This window comes from Barbus barbus (genome assembly GCF_936440315.1).
Source record: "Barbus barbus genome assembly, chromosome: 20".
In the NCBI taxonomy this organism is placed as follows: domain Eukaryota; kingdom Metazoa; phylum Chordata; class Actinopteri; order Cypriniformes; family Cyprinidae; genus Barbus; species Barbus barbus.
The window spans coordinates 12578831-12604294 of record NC_136748.1 but is presented as its reverse complement, the minus strand read 5'-3'; the positions used below and the strand labels follow the sequence as shown (position 1 = coordinate 12604294).

At 35.8% G+C, this 25464-nt stretch overlaps 1 protein-coding gene across 6 annotated transcripts in view; it reads right to left on the bottom strand.

The window, feature by feature from the left end:
- The window catches only part of LOC306885887 (kinase D-interacting substrate of 220 kDa B-like), a 74720-nt gene that overhangs the window by 6682 nt on the left and 42574 nt on the right, over positions 1 to 25464 (bottom strand). For 4 of the 6 annotated variants that reach the window (XM_079442688.1, XM_079442689.1, XM_079442685.1 and 1 more), the window contains 7 exons: positions 21190 to 21368; positions 19994 to 20226; positions 15594 to 15704; positions 15073 to 15129; positions 10570 to 10599; positions 8076 to 8213; positions 6304 to 6402 (listed from right to left, as the gene is read on the bottom strand). In XM_079442688.1, coding sequence (XP_079298814.1) covers positions 6304 to 6402; positions 8076 to 8213; positions 10570 to 10599; positions 15073 to 15129; positions 15594 to 15704; positions 19994 to 20226; positions 21190 to 21368 — 847 coding nt within the window. The remainder of the gene's footprint in view (positions 1 to 6303; positions 6403 to 8075; positions 8214 to 10569; positions 10600 to 15072; positions 15130 to 15593; positions 15705 to 19993; positions 20227 to 21189; positions 21369 to 25464) is intronic. The other 2 variants (XM_079442686.1, XM_079442687.1) reach the window with 2 other exon arrangements.

The window sequence follows — 25464 nt, the reverse complement described above, 5'->3', positions numbered from 1 at the left end:
CAGCATTTATTTGAATTATAAATCTTTCATAACATTATAAATGTCTTTACTGCCACTTTTGAATTTAATGCATCCCTGCTGAATAAACGTATTAATTAAAAAAAAAAGAAAAAGAAAATTTTACTGACCCCAAACTTTTCAAAGATAGTCTTTGCAATATTATTATAATATTATTAAATTAATGGAATAAGTATGTCTAAATATCTAAACACACACACACATATATACACTGTAAAAAATTTCCCTGTAAAAAAACGGTAATCTACTGGCAGCTGAGGTTGCCAGCATCATACTGTAAAAATACAGTGTGCTACTGTTTTTTAAATTAACAGTAAAATGCTGTTTTGTCATCTACAGTATACTACTGTAATTTAGCAGCATATATATGTTAAATTACATACTACTCATAATTCCATGATCTCAATTTTAAATGCAGATTATACCCTGCATTTTCTATTTGACTGTGTATTACAAAAGAGAACAAAGTCAAGTTATGTTTTGTTTTTTATTTTGATACAACACTAGATAAACTTTTACAATATGCCCTAAAACAGGCATGCATCCAACCATACAAACATACTGTACATAAAGTCTTTGTTCATAAAATGCAAATATACTCTCAAATCAAGCTTCAGTGAACACCAGCTAATGTTTTTTTCAGCATTAGCCAATTTAAACTCTGATATAGATGATAATTTAATGGAGGTGAAATGTCTGTTTGTCCATACAATGCAAAAGAAAATGGGGATCAAACTTTCAAATACTTAGGCAGTTTTCTGAAGTGATTCGATTTGTTTGGGTGAAAACACTTTTCACTGTACATCTTGCAATTGCAATCTCTCATTTGTGGTCCTTTGATCTGATATTTTGGTGTCTTTGACTAATCATAACTTTATGTTCCTTTTGGAGCTGACAGGTTTGGCTCCCATTTGTCTTCCATTGTATGGGCAAATATTTCTTAATGACAATATCTTAATTTGTCCTTCAAGAGAAAGAACTACAGATTTGAGACAGTATAAGTTTGAGTTAAGGATGAGATACTTCTGGACTGATGGTCGTCTTCGTCATCTTGGGTCTTCTTCTGCAGTTTGTCCAGTTATTTAAGACACCTCTTTTCTCCAGGCAGCTTTGATCCTCTTTTCTGGATTTATTCCAGCAAAGTATCTAAAGAATAAGAGTAGACAAGTTTAAATTCTAAACGTTTTCCAGTGTATGATACAAGTCATACATACTGCATTTATAATAAGTGGTTTCTAATATGAGGCACATTAAAGGGTTACTCCACCTCAAAACGAAAATCATCACTTACCCCCATGTTGTTCTAAACCTGTAAAAGCTTTGTTTGTCTTCGAAACATAAATTAAGAGGTTTTTGATGCGTTCTGATAGCTCTCTAACCCTCCCATTGAAAGCAATGTAATTAACACAATCAACGTCCAGAAAAGTTGCAAGGACATCAGTAAAATTATCCTTGTGACATCAGGGGTTCAACCGTAAGTGTGCGAAGTTACGGATACGTTGTTTTCATTCCAAAGAAAGCGTAAATAAATGTAGAAAACGTATCCACGTGGTGCAGCTGACACAGAACAGCATATACTGTTTGCGTTCAGTAGATACTCTCCAAAATAGTGCTTCAGTGATGTGGAGGAGACAAACTGTTGAATAACGTTGTTATTTTATTTATTTAGCGTACAAAAAAGTATTCTCATAGCTATGATGTCACATGAACTATTTTACCGATCTCCTTGCTATGTTTCTGGATGTTGATCGTGTTAATTACATTGCTGTTTATGGGAGAGTCAGAGTGCTGTCAGAATGCATCAAAAATATCTTAATTTGTGTTACAAAGATGAACGAAGCTTTTACGGGAACAACATGGGGGTAAGTGATTAATAACAAATTTTTCATTTTGAGGTGGAGTAACCCTTTAAGGTAGATCTTTTGCTGATAATAGAAACTAGTGTCAGTCTGGAGCGTGAGCTTCGTTTTAATGAAACAAAATGCAGACATATCTAATATGATATACTTACCAAGAAGGATCAAGCAGGGAATCAAAGGCAGGTTACCCATATTCTCAAGGTCAGAAGGAGTGGCAGACATCTATTAATAAAGAAAACAATTTAAGATGGCTCACAGTATCTGCAAATGACAAATTAAAAAACTAAACAAAACAAACAAACAAAAAACAAAACAAAAAACAATGTGCTACTTGTTGCAATATTCTACAGCCTCTTAGATTCAGAGTAGGAAATCAAAATGATAATTTTCTGATCATTTACTCACCTGTATGCTGATTTAAACTCTGATGATGCAATAGATGATTTTTAATGAAGATGATATGCCTGTTTGTCCCTACGATGCAAAAGAAAATGGGGATCAAACTTTCAAGTAGCAACAGACAAACAGTAAATGGAGGATAAAGATTATTACTCGCATGGTTTAGCCAGTTTTCTGAAGTGATTCAATTGGGTGAAAACAATTTTCACTGTATTTGCAATTCCATTCTCTAATTTGTGGTCCTTTGGTCTGATATTTTGATATCAGACAAAATGACTGGTGATTAATCATACCTTTATGTTCCTTTTGGAGCTGGACAGTTTGGTTCCCACTGGTCTTCCACTGTATGGTCAGAACAGACATCATTTCTCCATGACAATATCTTCACCTGTCCTCCAAGAAAAAGTCCTAAGAGTTTGAGACCGCATAAGGTTCAGTGATTATGAAAGAACCATTTTTAGGTGAATGATTACTTCAACAAACAATAGGCAAACTTACATTTATTTTTAAAAGAATGAGTCCTTTGCTTCTCTGCAAAGTCAGCCTTCAGTAGTTGAACTACAAGGACAAGAATAACATAACGTAAAGAACAGATAGCTTCTCTAGTTAACCAATTACAGACATCCCCCACAAAAAAACATTTAAACAAAGTTTAAAAATAAAATAAAACCGTCTGTCGACTGTCATTCCGCTATTTTTTCAATCCCTAGCAGTGGTTTGCACATTCACAGTAATCATGCAAGAATTATGAATTTTGTTCATACACACATATCTTTTGCTTACATAAAGATTGGGACATGTGTCCATTGCATAAATTGTGATGGTAGTAAATAGCAAATCAAATGCAGTTTGAGTAAACTCATACAGTATGCTAACGAGCTAACAATGCTATCATATCTTGCTCGGTTACTGTTCAGTGATTAAAACACACTATCCTGTCATCAAATTACGCTTTGCTGGCTCTTTATAATGTATTTTAATATTCAGAATTGTTCTTGGTAACTTACAGATAAAACCAAAAGCGTAGTTGCAACTAACAGCAGCAGATAATGGACGGTGTGAACCTCACGCTAAAATTGTAACCATGCACACAAGATAAACAACATCATTATACAGTATTTTTTACTCCGATAAAGTTTAGGATGTGCAGGTTAGAAAAAAAAGAGAGTTTCTTACCAGTTTGTGTGTGATACGACGACAGTTCGTTCAAAGGGTTCACGCTCCTGTGGTAACTTGCTGATAAAAACACATGATCACGAATCCAATTTAGATCCCAAAAGCTTAATTGGATGTTTAAACTTTAATATTTAAAAGTAATAAGTACTTTTGAAATTAAACAATAAAAGGCAGAGCTGCAAAATTACCTCATGCAGATAAACTAAGATGTCGTCCTATGCGCACGTACAAGGGAAAATATGGTATTATGCTGTTAAATAACAGTGTCTTACTGTTGCTGGTCATCTTGTCCCACAATGCATTGCATAAAACAGTAATGTACTGTTATTGTATGAAAACAGCTTTTTACTGTTAAATTTCCTTGTAAATTTACAGAAATTGTTTACAGTGTACAGTATATATATACAGTATATATATACAGTATATATATATATATATATATATATATATATATATATATATATATATATATATATATATATATATATATATATATATATATATATATACACACACACACACACATATATATACACACACATACATATACACACACATACATATATACAGTTGGGCAAAAAAGTATTTAGTCAGCCACCAATTGTGCAAGTTCTCCCACTTAAAAAGATGAGAGAGGCCTGTAATTTTCATCATAGGTACACTTCAACTATGAGAGACAGAATGGGGGGAAAGAATCCAGGAAATCACATTGTAGGATTTTTAATGAATTAATTGGTATTTAATTGGTAATTGGTAATTCCTCGGTAAAATAAGTATTTGGTCACCTACAAACAAGCAAGATTTCTGGCTCTCACAGACCTGTAACTTCTTCTTTAAGAGGCTCCTCTGTCCTCCACGCATTACCTGTATTAAATGGCACCTGTTTGAACTCGTTATCAGTATAAAAGACACCTGTCCACAACCTCAAACAGTCACACTCCAAACTCCACTATGCCCAAGACCAAAGAGCTGTCGAAGGACACCAGAAACAAAATTGTAGCCCTGCACCAGGCTGGGAAGACTGAATCTGCAATAGGCAAGCAGCTTGGTGTGAAGAAATCAACCGTGGGAGCAATTATTAGAAAATGGAAGACATACAAGACCACTGATAATCTCCCTCGATCTGGGGCTCCATGCAAGATCTCACCCCGTGGGGTCAAAATGATCACATGAACGGTGAGAAAAAATCCCAGAACCACACGGGGGGACCTAGTGAATGACCTGCAGACAGCTGGGACCAAAGTAACAAAGGCTACCATCAGTAACACACTACGCCGCCAGGGACTCAAATCCTGCAGTGCCAGACGTGTCCCCCTGCTTAAGCCAGTACATGTCCGGGCCCGTCTGAAGTTTACTAGAGAGCATTTGGATGATCCAGAAGAGGATTGGGAGAATGCCATATGGTCAGATTAAACCAAAATAGAACTTTTTGGTAAAAACTCAACTCGTCGTGTTTGGAGGAGAAAGAATGCTGAGTTGCATCCAAAGAACACCATACCTACTGTGAAGCATGGGGGTGGAAACATCATGCTTTGGGGCTGTTTTTCTGCAAAGGGACCAGGATGACTGATCCGTGTAAAGGAAAGAATGAATGGGGCCATGTATTGTGAGATTTTGAGTGAAAACCTCCTTCCATCAGCAAGGGCATTGAAAATGAAACGTGGCTGGGTCTTTCAGCATGACAATGGTCCCAAACACACCGCCCGGGCAACGAAGGAGTGGCTTCGTAAGAAGCATTTCAAGGTCCTGGAATGGCCTAGCCAGTCTCCAGATCTCAACCCCATAGAAAATCTTTGGAGGGAGTTGAAAGTCCGTGTTGCCCAGCGACAGCCCCAACACATCACTGCTCTAGAGGAGATCTGCATGGAGGAATGGGCCAAAATACCAGCAACAGTGTGTGAAAACCTTGTAAAGACTTACAGAAATCGTTTGACCGCTGTCATTGCCAACAAAGGGTATATAACAAAGTATTGAGATGAACTTTTGTTATTGACCAAATACTTATTTTCCACCATAATTTGCAAATAAATTCTTTAAAAATCCTACAATGTGATTTCCTGGATTCTTTCCCCCCATTCTGTCTCTCATAGTTGAAGTGTACCTATGATGAAAATTACAGGCCTTTCTCATCTTTTTAAGTGGGAGAACTTGCACAATTGGTGGCTGACTAAATACTTTTTTTGCCCAACTGTACATATATATACACACCATATATATACACACACTTTTCACACTAGACGTCTTTGATTCGGCTGGGATTAAAACAGAAAAGAAAAAAGAAAAACAAAATTGAAACACAAATCTTACCTGACCTCCTCAGAGAAAACAAGACCCATTTCAATAAGACTTTCATTATAAGCAACTTGGATACAAGACCAGAAAATAAATCAATCAATCAAAATCACATGCTTGACTGTGGCGTGTGAAATCGCTGAATGGCTGAATAGTACTAAGTGAAACTTCTGAGGCACGCCAGTTTCACAACTAGCCCCGAGTCGTTCCATTTGGACTTGTCCAAAGAATGCTACTTTCTTGTAAACGTCAAGCTATTCAGATCTTCAAGAGGACACTGAGCTCCCACTGACAATAACCCTCCTTCATCCAGAAAGCAGCCATCTTGGACCAGATGGCTCACTGCTTGCTGGCAACACAACATTCGTTTGTATAAGCATAAATGGAAATCTGATAAACACAGCTACATGTGTTCCTTATTTCAACCCCATCCAGCCTTCTTAACTACAGAGAGATTAGCTGTGTGATAAACATTACAAACCACAAACAGAAAGATGACCATTATCGGATCTGAACGTGTAGGAAAGAACAGAAGATCACACATCAGCTGATGTCTTACCATGGACCTGAAGAGATGCCAGTCTCCAAAGTTCATGTTCATTTCCTTCTTGAGCTCATCAAGGTTGCATTGAGACAGAACCCGGCCGTTCACGTTGGCCTACATTTAGGATGACAGAATTTGACATGAGAATATTATGGCATTCAACAGCTAACAAATTTTAGATCAATTTCATCTCGGCAGTATGTCAAAGGTTGAAGCAAAGTTCACAATTGAGATTTTGAAGTATGTAGGCAGAAGCGCCACAGCTGGCAGGTTGACTAATGCATGTCTAATGAAGACATCAGAAAATGTCATTGCTTCCTTCAGATGTTGTCCAATGGAAAGAAAGGCCTCATTGTGAAACCTCTGTATGCACCACATGGAGCTGATAAAACTGCTCTTTTCCAATGGATGAACATGTATTTACAGGGATGGACTCATTTACCACACCCCATGTCTCAATCCTGTTTTTCACTTTTTGTGTAGAAATTGGTGTGTTTCCATGAAAAACGGGATGAGCAAGACTAAGGGGGCTAACTTTCAGAAAATAAAATATTTGAGCCGCTTTATTTTCCATTAAATTTACATAACTTTGGCATCTCTGTTACCAAAATATGTTCAAAAACGGTTCAAAACACATTGTGTGGTTTTTATCTTCTAGCAATAAACAACTGAAAAACAGAAAAATTAAACAGAAAAACTTAAAGAAAAAAAAAAGAAAGAAAGAAATTTTGCTAGTTTGTGCCAAATGTTGATTTATAGTTAGTTTGGCATCGACAAGATTTATTTTATTTTTTTAAGAAACTAATGCTTTTATTTTGCAAGAATGCTTTAAATTGATCAAACATGGCAGCAAACACTTTAACTTTATTACAAAAAAAGAAGATTGTTTTCAAATAAATGCTGCTCTTTTATACATTTTATATTCGTCTAAGTATTCTAAAAAAATTATCACTGTTTCCACAATATATTCGATAATAATTTTGTATCTTGAGCAGCAAATCTGCATATTAGAATGATGTGTAGGATCAATTATTTTAAATTGAAATTTATAATAATGTTTCAAAATATTTTACTATATTTTTGATCAATAAAATATTGTAATAGTGTCTGCATTTATTTCATTTATTTATGTTATTACAAAACCAAAAAATATTTATTATAATTTTCTTTCAATAATTTTTAGCCTTCTGCTGTTACTACAATTTGTTGTAAACAATGAGAAAATTAAATTTGATTTACTTTTCTACCCATCATGATTAGCAAAGAGTCCAAATAATCCTATTTCCTTGGTATTAAAATTTTAGTGTCATATTTTTTGTAAAAGGAAAAAAAAAAAAAAAGTTTTGCCAATTAAAATTTTTGCTAGTTTAATTAGTAAAATTATTTCTATTAATAAATTAATAGTTACATATTTGTGTTACTGTAGTGAATTGAATATAACTTCAACAGATTGTTAAAATTGTATTATGATTAAATTATGATTTAATTGATAATTTGGGGGGGGGTATTATGGAAGCCCGTTTATAAAAAATAAAACAAGGTAATTGTGACTTTTTATCTCACAATTCTGCCCTTTTTTTCTCAGAATTCTGAGATATAAACTCGCAATACTTTTTCAAACATATTTCACAGTTGTCATAAAAACCCATTAGATTTGCACCTCAAATGCTTTAAAGAAGCAATAGGACAACAAAGTGTACTGTGAAAGCGAACAGTAAAATCAATGCTAAACCTTTAAATGGACTGAATGCTTTTCAATGGACCTTTCAGGACACTTCTGAACATACCTTTTTGATTGTGCTGATATACTGCTCCAGCATGCTAGAGTCCAGGCCCTGGATCTGTCTGAGCTTCTCACATACACCATCGATGCTCAGAGAACTGAGGAGGACCTGAGATCCACTAGAAACCACAGAACCAGAGCCCTACACACACATAGAGTAACTAGTTACTCATTCCTTCAGTTCATAATGCATTCTGGAATAGCAAGGCATGAAGCACTGTCAAAGCCATGTGATGCAAAAGTACAACTCAAGAAAAAGCAAGGCAGTAATTCAATGTCATTACAGAATAAGGAACTGAGCAGTTATGGGTGAAAGAACAATACGTGATACATGATGGAAATTTCTGTCTGTTGAAGTCATGTATGGGAGCTATCATTACAAGACTTTGCGGAGAGTAAAATGCATGTTTAATGTAAAATTCTAATGTGTAGGTGTCAAGTGTAGACAGCCACAAGATCTTTAAATTGGTCTGGATTGTCAGTGGTGACCTGGTTTGTTTAGCTGTAATGGTTGATCTTTGCCATGTGCACTGATCTCATTAGACCCTTCTAGTATGACGTACAGTCTTAAAAATAAAAGCTTCCAAAAGTGGGGTTTTGCAGTAATTCCACAGAAGAGCCAATTTGGTTCCCCAAAGAACCTTTCAGTGAACAGTTCTTAAAAGATCCATTTTTAATTAGTGTGAAGAACTTTTTAATAATCTAAAGAACCTTTTTCCACTGTAAAGAACCTTTTGTGTAATGAAAAGGTTCCGTGGATTGTAAAGATTATTTTTGGAAACAATGCCAATAAAGAACCTATAATTTTTTTTGAGTGTTCTATGTTATTTATATTGGAAAGTTCTCTCTTTCTTTCTTTTTTTCCCCCACTTTCTTTCTTTCTGACGACACTTTCGGTCGTTTCTTGTCTGGGTGTGTGGGTATGCATCTGTGTCTTTGCAGGTGTTCGGCTGATTGCTGCGTGATTGGGAAAACCGGCGCGCAGGTGGTTCTTTCTCTATAAAACATCTCTTTGCTTGATGGATTGAGAGTGCTCTTGGTTGGATCCAGTGACGGTTCTCCGTTCCTTTGTACCCTGTCTCTCTGGATCGAGTCGGATTCAATAATGATCCATTTTAGGTCTGACGGTTAAATAAATGTAAATGTTTTTTCAATGCAAATGCACTCGTATTCTCCTTAATTGTAGTGACCCTTTTGGGGGTTGCAACATTTTCTTTCTTTCTTTCTCTCTTTCCTTCTTGTTCTTCACCCTAATATTCTATTAAGAACAGTTCACTGAAAAATGGTTCTTCTATGGCCACCTTTTGGAACCTTTATTTTGGTTCTTTATGGAACAATAGATGCCATTATTATTATTTTTATTGTGCTCAGCCCACTTAATACAACAATCCTGTATCAATAATATAATTGAAATTTAGTTACATTATATTAGTTTACTTTCATGAAGTTGCTCACTTTAATAATTTGAGGCCATAGTTAATTTAATAAATGACTCGGCATTAACATTATACAAGCATGTTGGTAACACTTCATTTTAAAGACTAATTCTCTCTATTAACTAGTTGCTTATTAGCATGCATATTACTAGCATATTGGCTGTTAATTTATTTTTCTGCATGACCTACCCCCATACCTCAACTTAATTACTATTTTACCAACCGTTTATCGAGGCAAAAATTGTAGTTAATAGTTAATATTGAGAACTGGTTTCCAAACTTAAGTGTGACTGGTGTGTTCTTCATATGATGATGACTGGACCTTTTATCTATATCTAGGTCAGTCTACTTTGGAAACAACTACTGTGATGAGCAATCAAAAAATATCAAATATGTCCATGATTCTTTGTTCAAAAATGAGGTGTGGATTCTCAGCCAAGCTTGACAGCTTTTTTTCACCTAAAATATTTGTAAGTTCTATTCATCAGCAGCAGGCATGTTTAATAAGAAAACATACAAGAAATAAAAGTAAATCAGTGCCTTGAGAGCAAATTGGATGAAACTGCAGAAAACTGTAAAAGAATCAGCCAACCAGGAGAAGCCTTTGAATAAATATTACTATAGTCACGGCTAATATTCCCCTGTTCTCTAAAAACTCATTTGCATTCAGATTCAAACAAGTGGACATCAAAATTAAATTTGAAACACCGGATATATGTCTGGATATATATATAAAATGGAGAATAAAGTTGACAAATTTTAGTTAAACAACAGCTTAAATTTCAATCTGTTCCTCACATAAATTATCATATGGCTTCTGAGGACTTCAAATATAGCGTACAGGTTGCAGGGAAGTTGTTATTGTCCTTTCTGGAGCTGGACAGCCTGTGATGTTCAGTTGTACACATACTTTTGGCCACAGTGTATCTGAACAGAAATTTCACAATGACAGAACTGGCTGTTCATTTTGTCCTGGTTTTAAGTGAAACAAGCCAAAATGAGCAGAAGCCCTGAAAATAACACAGATAATAAGAGAAAACGGAAGGGTTTAAATGTTTGTACCTGCTTCATTCTGAAGGGCTGAGATTTTAACTGGGATTGAGAAAGGGAGAGAGGATGAGAGGAAAGGAGGGATTAGGTCACTTGCTTCAATCAGCAATCAATCAAATATACACACAATAACATCATTTATGACAGATGCTTGTCTCATAGCATCCGACCTGCATGGATTTCACAGTAATGATTTTAACAAGCCAATCGAACAAAGAACTTCAGATGGGGTGAATCAAAAGAACAACATTTTGGAGAAAGGATGGACTAGCAAGGAGTTTCGAACAGAAAAAACACATAAAAGAATAATAGTAGAAACTGAGAGGACTTTTCACGACTCCATGCCGAGAAGAAGTTGTTTAAATCCAAAACGGCCCCACTATGATGGGCGAGTGTTCGAGCCAGGTGATAAGAGTGTAATTAGCATCAGGGGCCGGGGAGGAGGAAACAGACGTGTTCGCTGAAGGAAGCTGCTCGCTGTGCTGATAAGAGCGGCCTCATTCAGCGCACCGTCCCAGTACTGCTGATGCTAATCCAGCCAGCCTCAGATAGCAGCAGCGTTTCACACCACGCAGAACAAAGCAGCGATGGGGGGACAGACCAGAGAGCGGATCAAATGACTGAGGCATGAAAGAGCAAAACAACAGGGCTGAAGGAAGGAGGGCAGAATATGAGAAGAGAAACCAGCGGCAGGGCTTGACTCAAGCAATGACAATAGGGAAGAAGGACAGAAGTGCAGGAACAGAGAATATGTTGGAACTGAGAGATGTGTAAATAGATAGTTTTAGGGAGGATAAATTGGGATGAATGATAAGTCAGTGAGCATCAGTATAATAGTCTAATCTGAGATAATTATGATTTCAATGTCAGTATCAGATATTTGGCCATTTTAAAGATTAGTGGCATCAGAAGATAGCTGTGGCCAGTTTGGCTACAGAAACATCATTTCAACAGCCCACAGACAATGGATATTGCAAATTTTACAATTTAAAAAAGTTTGTATTGAATTTAATTGATATATTGTTTAAAATAAATGTTCATTTGATTCAGAAATTTAGTTTGGAGTTAGTTGGGGTGAGATTTTTTTAATGTTTTTGAATGAAAGAAGTCACTTATGCTATAAATGGCTGTATTTATTTGACCAGAAAATATTGTGAAATATAATTACAATTTAAAATTGTCCCTTTTAATTTTAATGTATTTTAAAATGTAATTTATTTCTGTGATTGCAATGCTGAAATTTCAGCAGCCGTTACTCCAGTCATCAGCGTCACATGATCCTTCAAAAATCATTCTAATATGCTTTGATTTGGTTATCAAGAAACATTTCTTATCATTGTCAATGTTGAAAAGCAGTTGTGCTGCTTAATATTTTTGTTTAAAATATTTTTTCAGGATTCTTACAGAAAGTTGAAAAAAGGAAAGGTTTTATTTTTAACTACTTTAAATAAATATGTGAAAAGACGTGAGATTTAAAATTCCATATAAATCTAGAAAAAAAATTATATGTATGTATGTATTTATGTATGTATGTATGTACACACAGTCCTGGTCAGAATTATTGGCACTCTTATTGGCACTCTCAAAATATTAGAATATTTCCTAAGATCAATCAAGTTCTTTAAAGTATGTTAATTTATGCACTCAATACTTGGTCGGGGCTCCTTTAGCACAAAAACTCCAGCATCAGTGAGGTGTGGCATGGAAGCGATCAGCTTGTGGCTCTGCTGAGGCACTATTGAGCCTTCAGTTCGTCTGTATTGTTCGGATCGTCTGTTTCTCATCTTTCTCTTGAAAGTATCCCATAGATTCCATATGGGGTTCAGGTCAAGCATGTTGGCTGGCCAATCAAGCACAGTAATATCATGGTCAGCAAAAACTTGGAAGTGGTTTTGGCAGTGTGGGCAGGTGCAGAAGTCCTGCTGCAAAAGGAATTCAGCATCTCCATAAAGCTTGTCAGCAGATGGAAGCATAAAGTGCTCCAAAATCTCTTGGTAGACAGCTGCATTGACTTTGGATTTGATATAGCACAGTGGACCAACACCAACAGACGTCACGGCACCCCAAATCATCACTGACTTCGGAAACTTTACACTGGACTTCAAGCAGCTTGGATTCTGTGCCTCTCCACTCTTCCTCCAAGACTCCAGACCTTGATTTCCAAATGAAATGCAAAATTTACTTTTCTCTGAATAGAGGTCTTTGGACCACTGAGCAACAGTCCAGTTCTTTTTCTCCACAGCCCAGGTAAGATGCTTCTGACGTTGTCTCTGTTTCAGACGTGGCTTGGTAGCCCTTTTCCTGAAGACGTCTGAGCGTGGTGACTCTTGATGCACTGACTCCAGCTTCAGTCCACTCCTTGTGAAGCTCTCCCAAGTGTTTGAATCAGCTTTGCTTGACAGTATTCTCAAGCTTGCGGTCATCCCTGTTGCTTGTGCACCTTTTCCTACCCAATTTCTTCCTTCCAGTCAACTTTGCATTTAATTTGCTTTGATACAGCACTCTGTGAACAGCCACCCCTTTCAGTAATGAGCTTCTGTGGCTTACACTCTTGTGGAGGGTGTCACTAGCCACGTTTACATGTACACTTTTTTGTCATCCCGATTAAAATCATTCCGATTCAAAGATTCGGTGGACTGTTTACATGAGACGTTATCTAATACGATATGGTGTTTACATGTGCCTGTGCTTTCGATTTTAGGATACGCTAATAGCCTACAGTGACAACAAAAACAAGTCAGCAGAGGAAAAAACGCTCATATTTACGTTAATATTTTAATAGCTGCTTGCACTTGCTTAGAATAAACGGCTAATATTTGAATCCCTTGCGTTCATTCAAGCGCTCAGTCATATGGCCAGAACGCGATCATAGAAATCATACACCCCTCTGTAATGCAGCTCTGAAATTAATTGTACTCTGATACAACAAAGTTTTACTGCAGGCTACTTAAATGGAACAAATACACAATTTCTTACCAAGAGTTACTGAACAATGAATCAAAGGAGCGTTGCTTTATGAACACAGGGAGTGATCGCAATGAGCTATATCACACATAACAAACGTATTTCCGTACAGTATTCATGGCGTGAGCACGTATAAATTGAAGCAGATTTTTTACTCCGGACATGAGAGCAGATAGTCCGTAACACAACAAGCGTTCTCCATTCTAATGTGTTTTTAACTGTATAATTAAAAATTTAACTTTATACCTCCACTATTACCCAGTCTCTACTGTAGTGTCGGTGTCCCCAGATCACAGAATGTACTGCGTTGCCAACATTGCATTCACATTCTGATGACCCGACCTCTTGACGTGATGACGTAGATGCAAAGTAATCGGTTTAACTCGTTTACATAGTAGAATTTTAATTTTGTTACCGATTACAGTTTCATTCGGTTTGGGCATTTTTATTCCGATTGAGGTGTTTATATGGAGCATTTTTATTCGGATTGGACTTTTAAACCGATTACAATGCTCCATGTAAACGCACCTAATGATTGTCTTCTGGACCACTGCCGAGTCAGCAGTCTTCCTCATTATTGTGGTTTCAAAGAACAAGAGATAACCGGAATTTATACTGTAGGGATGGTCATTTAATGAAGCTCAAATGTAAATATTGTAATATTTTTAGATACTGTAAGCTCTAATAATCAAATTTAAAACCAAAAAAAACTTTTGAAATACTTTACTTCACATGTAATGAACCTAGAATATATGAAAGCTTCACTTTTTGAAATAAGTTACAATAAAAAAAAAACTTTTTCACGATATCCAAATTTTTTTTAGATGCACATACATATATATATATATATATATATGCTCTTCAATGAGATATGGCTTCATTCACTGCACCACCTGACTTGTTTACTAATTGATTTTGTTGATATATTCAATAGACTTAAAGGGATTGTTCACCCAAAAATTAAAATTCTGTCATTTTTTACATTAGCTTCCTAAAATTACGGTTGAACCACTGATATCGACTATTTTATGACTATTTTAACCAAGTACTTACTACCTTTCTGGGCCTTGAATGTGTCAGTTGTGTTGCCGTCTATGGAGGGTCAGAAAGCTTTTGGATTTAATCAAAAATATCTTAATTTGTGTTCTGAAGATGAACAAAGGTCTTAGTAGTTTGGAACGACATGAGGTTGAGTAATTAATTACATGTGTTTCATTTTTGGGTGAACTATCCCTTTAATTCTGTTTCAAGGTCAAATATGCATTAAAAAGTCAAGAGGGGAAAAGGAAAATTATGAGGTCCAGCAATAAGTTCTTTGAACTTTGAGATTTGTTTATTAGCCGTACATTAAGCTTTAAGGTTTAAGTAGTGCAGGCAGAGACTGGACAGCTAAATAAGTTTAACATGCCACTAGCATCATAAGTGTATGTATGTGTGTGTGTGTGTGTGTGTGTGTGTGTGTGTGTGTGTGTGTGTTTGCAGGCAATAAAAGGCTCTACTGCATCTTTTATGCACAGATATAAACACAGACATACACACTGCTAAAGTTACCATAGAGGGGGATGTGGGAGAGGGAAGACCCTCACTGGAGTCCTCTCTGATTACATCCTGATGGAGGGAGACAGTATGGAGGAAAGAGGAAGAACCAGAGTTACAGAACACACAACTTTAGTATGGACAGGACGGGGAGAGGACTGACATAGAGATTGGCATGATTTATGAGGGTTTTCCTTCAACTTCTATGAATTATAGAAACTCCATCAGGTCTTTAAGCGGAAATGTTATTGAAAACAAGAGTTTCCAGGCTCTTTTAGAAGTTAAAAGTTCAATCTACAAAGTAGACAGACTAACCAGGCAGAAATCATATGGTTATAATGTCATAACCATAAGATATTAAAATATCAGATTGTATAGTGGCAGAGAGATAATTACTCCCTTCCCATGCAAAAATGTTAGCCAATCATAAAAAGTTTACATGTACATACATAGAATTAAACAGCTACCGTACCGTTACGACTAAAACTAAGTGAGGAGGAAATGAAAAAAGTTACTTTGAGGCGTTATGTACTTACTAGTCCCAGACTGGGGTCCTTATGGAGTTTAGTTGCAGGGCATGAGGGGGCGTAATGGGGGCTGCCAGGGTAATGTCGGGGCAGGTGATAAACATAATGAGGGAAGTAAGGCTATAGAGGTGGAGAAAACAGACAAATACTCAGGAATCTGATGAATGAGGGTCAAGCAAGGGTCAACGCCACTTCAGGCATTCAATGAGAGGTCAAACACACATTACAGCCTAAAAACAGATTTATTGGGGCTGGGCTATATATGTATACATTGAAAATTAATACTATTATTAGTGGCAGTGGAACAATTATTACTATTATTATTATTATTATTACTACTACTACTACTAATTTTAATTATTCTATTTTACTAATTATTCAGTCGATTTATTTTTATTTGTTTGTTTATTTAACAGGGACATTACACTAGGCATTGTTACACACAGACAACCGCTGCCGTATATACATAGGGCATATAGCATAAAGCTAGTTTCCAGCCCTCGTAACTGGTAAGGCTTTTACATAAAATCAAAACATCCAAATAATAAACAAGCACAATCCTCACAAGAAACAAAACGAGTACAAAAAAAACATATATACAGATAACTGTGTGTATATGTTGTACATATTGTCATACCTGAGCCCATATGCAACTTTATACAAAGTCACAAACATAATATGTAATGTGTCTAAAATGTCTAATAATAATCATAATAATCCTTTAGTTATTAGTAGTAAGTAGCAGTAGTAGTAATTAAAAGTAAAATTAATATGATTATTATGAATAATATTACTACAACTACTTAATTTTATTATTATTATTATTATTATTATTATTAAGTTGATTATATTATAAAATAAATAATAATAATAATAATTATTATTATTATTAATCATACTTCTACTACTAACAACTAATAATCAAATTATTTATTATTATTATTATTAAGCTACGATATGATCAAATATGATAGAATATGATTCTATATACAGTCATGGCCAAAAATATCGGCACCCTTGGTAAATATGATCAAAGGAGGCTTTGAAAATTAATCTGCATTGTTAATCCTTTTGATCTTTTATTTAAAAAATTCACAAAAATCTAACCTTTCATTGGATAATAAGAATTTAAAATGGGGGGAAATATCATTATGAAGTAAATGTTTTTCTCAAATACACGTTGGACACAATCATTGGCACCCCTAGCAATTCTTATGAGTAAAATATCTCTGAAGTATATTCCCATTCATATTCACAATTTTGAGCACTCCAGGGTGATTATGAACATGAAATTATCCAGCCATGGCTTCCTGTTTCACAGAAATATAAATAGGAGGGAAAACAAAGCCCAAATTCCCTTAAAGGGGTCATATGATGTTTTTTCAAAAGATCATTATTTTGTGTATTTGGTGTATCAGAACATGTTGACATGCTTTAATGTTCAAAAAACACATTATTTTTCAAATACTGTACATTATTGTAGGTCCTCTGTGCCCTGCCTCTCTCAAACGCTTCGTTTTCTACAAAGTCCCTCCTTCCGACGAGCGCAGTCTGCTCTGATTGGCTAACTGGCACAGTGCATTGTGATTGGCCGAAAACCACAAGCAGTGTCAGAAATGTAATGCTCCTTTCCATAATCGCGAGCTTCAGCTTTCAAAATTAAAGACAGTTAATAATGTCCTTAATTAGAAAAACCAAAGAATATATTTCTGATATTCAGCAAAAGATAATTGAGCTTCAAAAATTAGTGAAGTGGCTTTAAGAAAAGCGCTAGAGCAGTGAAAATTCCCATTTCCACCATCAGGGCAATTATTAAGAATTTCTAATCAACAGAAAATGTTACGAAACTGCCTGGAAGAGGATGTGTGTCTACATTGCCCTAATGCATGGTGAGGAGGAGAGTTTGAGAGACTAAAGACTCTCCAAGGACCACAGCTGGAGAATTGCAGAAAATAGTTGAGTCTCGGGGTCAGAAAACCTTAAAAAAAAAAAAAATTGTCAAACAGCACCTACATCACCACATGTTGTTTGGGAGGGTTTCAAGAAAAATTCTCCTTGCTCATCCAAAAACAAACTCCAGCATATTCAGTTATCAGACACGACTGGAACTTCAAACATGACTGGCTTCTATGGTCAGATGAAACTAAAAAATGAGCTTTTTAGCAGCAAACACTCAAGATGGGTTTGGTGAACACAGGGATAAAAAGTACTCATGTGTACAATGAAATATACTGCTGTATTTTTGATGTTGTGGACCTATATTTCTGCTGGAGGGCCTGGACATCTTGTTTAGACACATGACATCATGGATTCTATCAAATACCAACAGATAAAATATCAATAAGTGACTGACTCTGTTAGAAATCTTATAATGGGCCATGTTTGGATCTTCCAACCGTACAATAATCAGGGCTCACAAAATTTCTAAATCCCTGGTAGCCCTTCAGATTCAGTACTCTTCCGATTTTGGTAGCCCGAAAATTAATTTAACTAGCCCAAATAAAATAAAGACCATAAATGTCAATCAAAAACATTTTCAATACACAAATATCAACGAATATCAAGGAAAGAGTTTTATTTTACTATTTACAAGGTATCTGCAGAATTCTTAAAAATCTATTTAAGGCAATTTGAAAAATAATTTCTTATACATTTTAACGTATTTAAAACTGTCTAAGGCCTTAAAAACTCTTCAGTTTAATTGTATCAAATTTAAGGACCCATGGGAACAATGTTCCCTCTACTTTTGTTTCTTGCTGAGCAAAACTTTTCTCTTTTGGGTGGACATTTCGGGCACCTGAGCAAAAGCATTCTTTATACCAGACCTGTACAGCACGCACACAAAAAAGTGCTATTTATATTTGATTTGACCCTTGATGTAACTAAATGATGTACATTTTAGGTTACCTGAGAAAACATTTTTACTGTACAATACACTGCAGTTCAAAAGTTTGGATCAATACATTTTTTTAAAGAAGTTTCTTATGCTCATCAAGGCTGTATCTATTTGATAAAAAATACTGAATATTATTTCACAAAATAATATTGTGAAATATTATTGCAATTTAAAATAAATGTTTTCTATTTTAATATACTTTAAAATTTAATTAATTCCTGTGAAGCAAAGCAGTATTTTCAGAGTCACATGATCCTTTAGAAATCATTCTAATATGCTGATTTTTAATCAATGTTGGAAACAGTTGTACTGCTTTTTTTATTTTTTTATACTGTATTTTTTGCGCGCTCAGCTTAGAGGGAACACTGCGTGGGAGCCCTGTATTTAAGGTAGCCCGTCGGACAGGGCAGTGATACATTTTGGTAGCCCGACTGGAAAACACAATAGCCCCGGGACGTCGGCCTAGCGATTTTGCGAGCCCTGACAATCCAAACACAAACCTCAAAAACAACACAAAAATGGGTCACTGAGCACAAAACCAAGCTTCTGCTATGGCCATTCCAGTCCTCGGACCTGAACCTTGTGGAAAATGAGTGAGGTGAACTGAAGAGAAGAAGCACCGTCATGGAGCTGTGAATCTAAAGGGTCTGGAGTGATTCTGGATGAAGGAATGGTCTCTGATCTCTTGTCAGGTGTTCTCTAACCTCATCAGGCATTATAGGAGAAAATTTAGAGCTGTTAAACTGGCAAATGGAGGTTTCAAAAAGTATTGAGTAAAAGGGTGCCGTTAATTGTGGCCAATGTGTATTAGAGAAAAACATTTATTTCATAATGATATTTCCCCCCCATTTTAAAATCTTATTATCCAACGAAAGGTTAGATTTTGGTGAATTTTTTAAATAAAAGATCAAAAGGATTAACAATGCAGATTAATTTTCACAGCATTTTTTGATCATATTTACCAAGGGTGCCGATATTTGTGGCCAGGACTGTATAATAATATTTATATATTTACTACTAATAATACTAATAATATACTACTAAAAATATTATTAATAGCAGTAGTAAGATTATAATTATTAATTTTATTTCTGCTACTGACCAATAATAATAATTTATGAATAGTATATTAATATTATTAGCAACATAACATTTTATAAATTATTATTAATATTGTTATTATTATTATTATTAAAGCTGAATATGATAAAATATTAAATATTAAAACAAATATTCTTAACATTGACTACTGACTAATAATAATTTATTAATACTACATTAATATTATTAGCAGGATGATATTTTATGAAATATTATTATTATTATTATTATTAATAATAATAATAATAGCACAACAACAACATTTATTTATTTTTTTATTTTTAATGTGCCAGGTGGCCAATTTTATTCCTGAACCTATTTTACTATATACTTATAAGTATGTTAAGTAACTCCGTAGACACAGGCGCACTTTGCTGAACACAGTAGGCAATGTCTCTGCCTTATGTCTCACCCGGTTGTAGAAGGGATGTTGGGGTCCCGTAAGCCCACTAAAGTAGCTGCTATGGGGCTGAGCGGCCGGCAGCACTCCAGCAGGGGGGAAAGAGCCAGGGAAAGAGCCTGTGGGAGAGCAGGCCAAAGAGTGCTGCCCAAATGTGAAATGCGGCCGTACCGAAGCATCTTGCAGGGGCAGTGTGGGATAGCTGGCTCCTCCAAGGTGCATCTGCTCTCGTGCATCTCGTACATCTGAAGCGAGGAAGGAAAAACACAGAGAGAGAGAGAGAGAGAGAGAGAGAGAGAGAGAGAGAGAGAGAGAGAGAGAGAGTAGGAGAAAGTTAGATCCGAATCTTGGCCAGCACTTTAAAGGCATTCAAATCCTCCCACTCAGTCGACTTTAGCCAAATGAAGCATTTATAGTAAGTTACATGTGAGAAAAGAAAGGTCTCTGTGGTTTGATTCCCTTTGTAAAACAGATTTTTCCCAACAGAAGCAGCGAATCGCAAACGCACCTGGAAGAAATAAACGTGGCTCCCAATAAAATCCACGTTCGCTTTAGCGCCAAAGCCTCAAGGGCTGAAACATACGTCAGAATTTGTTTCGTTGGAAATAATATTTCTGAGTCACCCAGCTAGACCAAATAAGACTGGCTGGGTGACTCAGAAAACGAGCAGCTCATCGGGCTTCAGTGATGTTTCATTTCCTGAGGTGAACACAATGGAGACCTTACTCATCTCTCTTGGTTCACAAAGGAACCTTTATTGCACAGTCCATTGTCACATTGCACCAAGCAACGTCTGCTGTCTCAAAGCACGGCGCAGCTGACCATTATCATGTGGTGAGATAATATCATCTCTCATATTTGCAATGATTTAGAGAAATCCACAGCAATATATTTAGCACCGTGTGTGCATTTACTTATCTATAATTAGGGACACAAATAGCTAAATCTAAGAAAAGCCAGGAGACGTTCTCAAAATATAAAAATGTATCTTCTGTATATGAATTAATTAATATATACACACTATAAAAAGCATCAAGCTATACATTCCTATAAATATAACATTTTGTCAATAAGTGTTATGTCACCGGAAAAAGTTCTAGTTAGTGTTTATGTAGTTAAGTTTTGGTACGTTTGTAGGAAGTCTAGCTTTATATTAAAACAATGTCCTTCATTTATAGCAAGACAAATGTGTTTGTGTGGGTCTGTACCTGCGATGATCTCCCTTAGTTTGGGATCCAGGTTGACAGTACAAGGTAGGAACATCTCCACATCACGAGCGGTGAGAACAGGGGTGTGCGATGAGAGAAACACCTCAAAACTACGAATATCACCATCGATCTCCAACAGAGGCTCTACATCTTTAGTGGTGGGGATGTTTTTAGAAATCCTGCAATGAGATGGTAACAATTAACACACAGCAAACATATACCAGTTTCAGAAAATCAACAGGTTTGAGGCTATTTAAAATATTTAAAATGTGGGGGAATAAAATGCAAATAAATGTACCATTAACCCTCTGGAGCTGTTCAGACATTTTTTACTGAATTTATTTCACGACACTGGAATGGTATTTTTATTGCGCTCAAACAAAATCATACTGAAAGCTTATTTTTTGAGATATCAACTTCAAATTTGCAAAACAACTTGTTTAGATTTATGGTTTTTATTTTCATACAGTTTCAGAGTAGAACATATTTGGAAAATATTTATTTCACAAAAAAGTAAAAAATTGTATTTTTCATAATAATAAAAAACTTAAACTTCTATTACGTTTATATAATCTTTTTTTTTCATGCCAGCAATAATCTGCAAAGTATCTTCTTTATAAAAAGACCACAGTTTAGACAACAAATTATATGACTACTAATATATATATATATATATATATATATATATTACAATCAGTGCCAGGGTATAAACATTGGTTGTTTCTGACATTGATGCCGACTGATCGATTGATAGACTGATTGATGGTCAGATTGCTTTAGTGTGTATTAAATTAGTATTTAGTATTAATTATAATCAATAACATGTAAATCTACTCTAAACTGTGTTAAACTGGCTTACTAGTCACAAGCTCACACTCTTAGCCCCACTTTGTGAGTACGTGGTTACCGCAGTTATATCTCCAGCACGATGTCAAGCGCTTTCAGATAAATGCCTTCCCATAGAAATTTATCTTATTGAGCGTGGGAATTCATATCAAATAAATCAGAAGATTTGTTTCTGCTGAACGCAGACATTTGCGGAACCCATATTTCGTCCTCTATCTTCTTATCTGCCCCCAGCCCATGCCTCTGCCTCTCTGCTATAAAGCCTGCTGAATCTTCTTATTGGTCAGTATGAGGGCACAATAAGTCCTTTTTTCCATACTGATCGAACTGGATTGCACTGTGAAAAGGGTGAGCTCAGTGCTTGGCCCCATCCCATATCACCTGTTTAAGTAATCTAATTTTAGCTGTTTAAACTGGGCAGGAGAGAGCTGACACAATGACACTCAGATGACCTGTTGCTAAACTGAGGCAGTATAAACAAACACTGACATCTAATGTGAGACGATACACACCTGGAAGGAGCGTCTGAAACACTCAGTTCATAACATGACCTCTGACCTGATATGGCACAGGTATTTACACTGCATCCAAACCAGATACAACATAGCAACTCTATATTTTGTTGGTTGTTTGGTTTCTATCTCTGCATTTACAGGCCAACCTGAGAACTCACTGCACCAAAACTCACTCCTCATGTATAATAAACATCAAACAGGGGTGATCCAGGTGAGAGTGATTGTGGAAGTTGAGAAAGGAAGGAAGGAAGAAAACAAAATAAGCTGAAACAAGAAAAACTAAAATTAACCAACTAAGGGACAGATTTACTCTGAGCTTGTGCCAGCTCAAACCTTCATTTGGCTTTAAAAAAAAACAAAAAAAACACTGACCTTCATTTGGCTTAAAAAAAAAAAAAAAAAAAAAAAAAAACTGTCAGGATTTACTAAAGAGTGGAAAATTAGCGCTGAAAAGGCGTGGACAGTTATTTTTGCAACTCATCTTATTGACTATGCATTTGTAGTCTTGTCCTGACTTGGAAGTATATTGGAAAGAGGTCTTAGAGATCATTGCCACAGTTGCTGGCACTAATGTGCCTAGAGAGCCTAGATGTACTCTTTTAGGGGACATCACATTACTCGATCAACAAGGGCTTAATTTGAGATTTGCCCTCTTAGCGGCCATAAAATGTATAACTTTGAGATGGAAAGATTCCAAACCACCTTCTACTTCTATGTGGATCAAAGAAGTATCATCTTATATACCTATATTTCATTTCGTTTGAAAAAAAGGCAAGATTTGTTTGTCAAATTCTGGGGTAGTTTCCTTTCTTATTTGGGCATAACAGGACAGAATGAGATACCATCTAATTATCTCTGTTTTCTTGTTTGATTGTATTTATGGTTTATTTGTGGCACTATGGGATGGAGGTCTGGGGTATGTTATAGGGTAGTCTATATGGGAATTATATATTTAGATTATTCTGTATCTTGTATGTTGTGTTTAACTTGAAAAACCCAATAAACATAATATAAAAAAAAAAAAGAAAAAAAAGAAAAAAAAAAGAATATGCATTTGTAGAATATGCAAATGTATTAAATTTATTTGGAATGCAAGAAGCACACGAAAATATAATTTGCTAATCCATGTCATTTTTAATTTACTTCAGGATATAAAAGACGACTTGGAACTAGGAGTCAAGCAATACTAAGTCTATCAAAACTTCTTGCAAATTCTAGCTTCATTTTTTGGTCTCTGGTTCTTTTCAACATACTGTGGCTTCTTTATTTCTTTTTTTGCGACTGCTCTAATTTGCGCTGCGCTTGATAGGCTATTAAGTTGGTCGATATGTAAATGAGATGTTGCGTCAGTGTTCTTTCATTTGTGCGTTGTTAGTAAATAACCCGCATAAATTTCCACACTCATCGACGCTGTTTTGGAATTGCACTCTCGCACTAATTTGCCCTGTTTAGTAAATCGGGCCCAGACACATATTTTATGACAAATCCATCAAATTTCACAAGAAAAATCATAAAAATAATGATGTCCTTGATACTTTGACATAAATTATGAAAATGATAGCACATGACACAAGTAGTGTCATCATCTAATATACCAAGTATATAGTTTTTCTGATGGAGACAGAAAATTATTTTGATTATTTGGGCTGAAACAAAATCTGGGGTTTACTTTATAATTATTTTTTAAATTTACCAGCAATTTCTGAATGAAAAATTGTTTACAAAACAACAAACTGAATTAAATGTGGAATGTTTAAGTAGAAAGACTGAAATGATATTTTCTTGAAAAACATTCCAATAATCTTTCAAAATCCTGTCTTCAATATCATCAAGATTTCACAAGAAGATTTTGCTATATTACAAAACATTTTTGCTGTCTGTTTGTTTCTGGTTAGGACACAGTGTTACGGTCATTATGACCTGAACGGCATGTTAAAATATCATCTTCCAAAAGGTTTAAGTTTAGCAGAGCGTTTAAGTTAATTGCTTTGGTCCCATCATCCTCACATGGCTGTATAAATGGCGATGGTCACCAAATGACTCAATTTCAAACGTGAAGTATGTGTGTTGGAGGGCGAGCGAGTGGCTGGGTGTGAGAGCAGATGTTGAAGTCAATGGACAAAGGCCCACACTGTGCTACAGCAGGCCTGTGTGTCAGCGGGTCAGAGTCGGATGCTGTGAATAGTCAGCTGACCTTCCGCATGATGGACATTAGGTAGAGGTCTCACATTTAGGGTGGAGCTCAAGGACGTGACCAACATAAACACATGCTTGCTTGTCTGCTCCACACACACACACACATGCAGAAGTATCACTTTAAGAATGGCTGATCAAGAGAGACGTGTGCTGGTGAGAGAGGTTTGGTTCGTTTCCCACGCACTGGATTAAGCAGAAATGGGCAGATTGTGTCTCTTCCGAAATCCAGCTGGGCTTGTTTATTTGTATGTGTGTGTGAGCATGCTCACAGACAAACAGGAGCCAGTGACAAGAGCCTCTCTAGAGAACCAACTTCCTCTGTCAGAAGACACACACACTTTCCACGGCCTCTGCTTTAAAGGAACCTGCTTTAGAGAAGAAAGAACATTTAAGAAGGATCCAAAAATATAAAACGATTCTTTGTAGCCAAGTATGTGACTCTGAGACAAATTCGATTAATGATCTATGAATTATTGGTATAGTTTTGCACCGCCAGACCTTTGACTTGACAGAACAAATTGCACCCCAGTTTTAGTTCATAGTAGCAACTTTATATTGGACATCCATAATGAAAGGTTTGCAATCATGTCATTCTGTATAGAGATTTTTGTCATTGACTTGTTTATGGAATACAAAAACAAACACACATACATTCAATAGTGCGCAAGGAGCAGTTGATGAGAAAACTGCTGTATTTAATCTGGCGTGTAGTGCAACA